At 40.0% G+C, this 4,386-nt stretch overlaps 1 protein-coding gene across 1 annotated transcript; it reads left to right on the plus strand.

Annotated features, from left to right (window-relative positions):
• The first annotated feature begins 496 nt into the window (after positions 1 to 496).
• On the plus strand, positions 497 to 2,841 carry cited2 (Cbp/p300-interacting transactivator, with Glu/Asp-rich carboxy-terminal domain, 2). Its single transcript, XM_079831015.1, has 2 exons — positions 497 to 630; positions 855 to 2,841. The coding sequence occupies exon 2, from the start codon at positions 859 to 861 to the stop codon at positions 1,525 to 1,527; it is 669 nt and encodes a 222-aa protein (XP_079687141.1). The 5' UTR covers positions 497 to 630; positions 855 to 858; the 3' UTR covers positions 1,528 to 2,841.
• Positions 2,842 to 4,386: the final 1,545 nt, after the last annotated feature.

Below are 4,386 nucleotides of genomic sequence, written 5' to 3' on the forward strand. Positions count from 1 at the left end.
CGCAGTCGGTGGAGAGCAACTGCGCTCAACTGCAGAATCCGACACATCCGCCTTTCGCTCGCGAGAGTTTTTTGTCATACGTCAGCATGACATCAGAGCAAGGCGGACCGCCCTCGGACACTTTTCTAACCGGAATGCATCTCGCGCTGATCACCGGTGATCGGTTCTGCGCAGATTTTGCTCATCTCAAACAAGCCTATAGTTACAACTCTTGCGTCAACAGAACAGGGTGTTCAACGCAGCACCGTTACCGTTTAATAAACGTTTTGCAACGTTTTGTCGGGGCTGAACGCAGCCCTGGTATATTTTAAGTAGTTTGTAGGAAGAGGAAAAGCCTGCATGATAAACCGGCTTGCCACAGTCTTGAGTGTAGTCAGATTGAAGGTTGGCTTTGCTCCGCCCATGGCTTGATTGTATATGAGTGCTGACCGAGAAGCATGCAGCAGTTTTTTTCGTAATGTTTTTGATGCGGAGGCTGGCGCTGAATGCGGTCTGTATTTGGAGAGCAAACGCTTTTTATTGACTTGGATTAGGAGGGATTGTAAACTCTTTCATCTCTGGGATTGTCAGTTACTTTTTGCTGTTGCCGACTGCGGTGGTGCGACGCACTCAGCAGATTCAAGCAGAGAGGTAAAGGTTACAAAGTTTAGCCTGCTTATGAATGTTTATGACACCGCTAGACGCGTGCGTGTTTACTCGTGCATGTTGCACACAAGCTTCGTTTAGCGTGGAACTATTTATAAACCAAATCATTACGCGCTTTGCAAGTTTGCAGATTTATCGGCTCTGCATGTTTAGGTACGCGAATTTTATATATTAACTTTTTTTATTAACTTTTGCTAACTGTTTTCCAGGGGAATGGTAGACCGAATGATGGCAATGAATCATGGACGTTTCCCAGATGCTGTGAATGGGCATCAGCACTCCGCGCGCAGGATGGGAATGGGACAGTTTTCCAACGCGCTTCCACAGCAACAACATTATAACGTTATCATGGGAGATCACATGCATTACGCGGGAGGGAATGTAAACGCAAACCACGGGATCCGGCATTCAATGCCCTCTGGGAATAATATAAACGCAGGGATCCCCAATGGCAACTTGCCTGCCCGCTTTAACTCCCAGTTTGTCGGACAAGGGCAGCAGCTCGCTGCCAGTATGCAGTTGCAGAAGCTCAACACGCCTTACTACAGTCACCACACGCATCCTTCCCATCATCACCATTACATGCACGAACTGCACCAAGCAAGCCACCAGTTAAACGGGACAGGACAGCAGTTCCGAGACAGTAACGCTAAGCAGAACACGTCTGGGGTTCCTCTGCCTGGCCACCACATGCCTGCAGCAATGCTGCCCCCCAACGTTATCGACACGGATTTTATTGACGAGGAGGTCTTGATGTCACTGGTGATAGAAATGGGCTTGGACCGAATAAAGGAGCTGCCAGAGCTTTGGCTGGGACAAAATGAGTTCGATTTCATGACAGACTTTGTTTGTAAGCAACAGCCCAGCCGAGTGAGCTGTTAATCTCACGACTTTTCCCTTTTTTGTTCATTCTCTGGCTTTGTCCTTTTTTTTTTATGAGACTGATATTACTGGTGTTTTCTTAGATCCGTAAAACACAGGGTTCCCACAGTTCTGGATATATCAGGGAATTTTAAAAAATGTTGATTTCCAGGCCTGAAAAAGTCATTAATAAAAATAGTAAATGGTCATGGAAATTTGTAGTCGATATAAAAAATTTTTTCTATTAATGCTCAAGTATTTCTTTGGCTTAAAATGAATGCAATCTCTATATTTACCTAATCCTTTAAATCACAAATGACTGGAAAAGCCATGGGCAAAATCGTGTAAATTCAGTGGTCAGAAACTGTGGGAACCCTGGAATCCTAACGATAACATAGCCATGGAATTAAATCATTCAAGAGTAAACTTTTATCAGCTGGTTCACGCCATTATGTAACACTAATGGATTTGTTTTGCATGAGGATGGTTTGGACACCCAAGAGTCATGCTATGCATCACACGCGCAGGGGCTGGAGAGTGAGAGAAGCAAAGAAAGCCCAGTCTGTTCAGTATTAATGTAGCAGACAAGAAAAAAAAAAAATCATGTTGTGTTCCTTCAGACCTCCAGTGATATCAAATGTCAGTGAATGCATATTCTAAATAATGTTGGTGGTTATGTGACATGATTGTAGATAATAGTGTGTAATTGTCTCAATCAGCAATGTACTATAAACTTTAGTGGCCATATTTACCAGAACCCTGTGCTGCTCAGAGATTCACTGAACTGTGAGCAGGTGCTTCAAGTTGTTCTTCTCTCCACCCTTTCGACATCTACTCAGGCCTACGTTGCCTCCATGATGCTTGTGTGTATATCAGAGCCTAAAAAACATCTATTGAAGTGATACGAATGTGAGCGAGAGTGCGCATTTACCGGGTTATGCTTAATTGAGTACAGTGTATCGAAAAGACATTCCTGATCCTGAATGTCATAGTCTGGAATGTTGTAAAGGAAGGGAATGTGGAAATATCCCAACACAGAAGAGTTTCATCTTCATCGGTTTTCAAAATAGATAGACCACTGTGCTTATTATATAGTATGCGGTACATGGCAATACTACTGTGTTGAGGCTTTCTAGGAAAGTTTTACAGTATTTTTGTATATTTTTAGAAAAAAAAATGTTAATTTATTATATTTTAATTTGCAAACATGAATAAAGCAGCAGAGGCTCATTACTGAAGTCAATGCCCTGTTCTTTTGGGTGTCAGCATCATTTATGATTCCGAATTTCAGTTATGATGTTCCTTTCATGTCAGTTTTACAATTAAAGTTCTGTTCTAATCAACATAATACTATATTTTTGTTGTAACATCATGAATTAACCATTTTTCATTGTATTCTTTATTAACACAAGTCAAGGTGAACATAAATATTCATAAGAACAGTCTTTTTTTTATTTCTCTTTAAAGGTGCTGTATGTAAGAATGACAGCTAGTGGTTGAAATGGGACCTGCAGTTCAAATTCAAAATATTATTTGTTCTTATATTATTTGTTGTTATATTATCCCCCCCCCCCACGCAACAGGAACGAGCGCAATTGACAATGGAAGGCGAGGAGATTCGCACATTGTAAGTTGATGAGTGGTTTATCCGCGTTTTAACGTGCTTCCGTTCATAGAGATTTTTAGATGGATGCCGAATCTTTTTAGGTCGGGTAGAATCAGCGATTTCTGAGCCAGTTTGTTTGCTGGCTTCCATGGCAGCAATACGCTGCGTTTTCCGCCAACTGACAACCTGTGGCGTCAAAATACTATTGGATAAATTTCCAATGTGCGTTATTGCACGGACCAAAACAAAAACAGACATTCCGACATGCACATTTCAAATTAGAATAACTGGCTGTAGCGTTGTTTTTCATAGAAACGAGTTTGTGAACTCAGCATTTTTACTAAATGTCGGCAAACATTATGATATGCTTATGCTTTAGTACAGTCAAAACTTACATACAGAACCTTTAAATTGTCATCTGACACTTAGGCAGCTTGTGCACTTTTTTTTTTTTTTTACCAGAACAAGAAATAAACATTTTAAAAAAGCTTACTGTAGATGTGCATTTAAATGCAAGACCAAGTGCTGGTTAAAGCGTCCAGTTTCACTGCATGAATAATTATCATGCAAATAGGTAGCATTCAGCAGACTTTGTCCTGCAGTGAAATTGAAGCTTCTCGGAGTTGTCAGCTTACTAATGCCAAGCACAGTCTGAAAACCATCAAGAGTTGATAGACTCTGTTACATGACTGAGCATTAGCATATTTTGGAAATCAAGATAGCTCATCCTCATTCCTTCAAGACAAGAACTGTATTTAACAAATGTTCTTTCGGAGTTATATGTAATGCAAATATGATTATGCAAATGATGATAAAAATACAAGTGCGGATAAGTGTCTTAGGAATCAGAGTATTTTAATCATAATCTGAAATGGTCTAATTTTTGTATTTAAAGGGATAGTTCACTGAAAAATCAAAGTCTTTCATCATATATTCCCCCTTGTGTCGTTCCAAACCCATAAGACTTTAGTTAATCTTCGAAACACAAATTAAGATGTTTTTAATGAAACCTGAGAGGTTTCTGTCCCTCCACTGAAAGTCCAGGTAAAATGGTAAAAATGAATCCATATGAATCAAGCAGTTTAATCCAAGTCTTGTGGAGAGATATGATCACTTTATATGATGAACAGATTTAATTTAGGCTTTAAACTGAAACCACTTGATTCACGGATTGATTTATATGATGCCTTTTTAGGTGTTTTAACATTTTGGTTACCTGGACTTTCAATGGAAGGACAGAAACGATTTCAAGTTTCATTAAAAATATCTTAATG

Source organism: Gobio gobio (assembly GCF_949357685.1).
Source record: "Gobio gobio genome assembly, chromosome: 12".
Classification (NCBI taxonomy): Eukaryota; Metazoa; Chordata; class Actinopteri; order Cypriniformes; family Gobionidae; genus Gobio; species Gobio gobio.

Coding starts and splice junctions, on each gene's coding strand:
- cited2 (XM_079831015.1), top strand. CDS start 859: ATGGTAGACCGAATGATGGCAATGAATCATGGACGTTTCCCAGATGCT.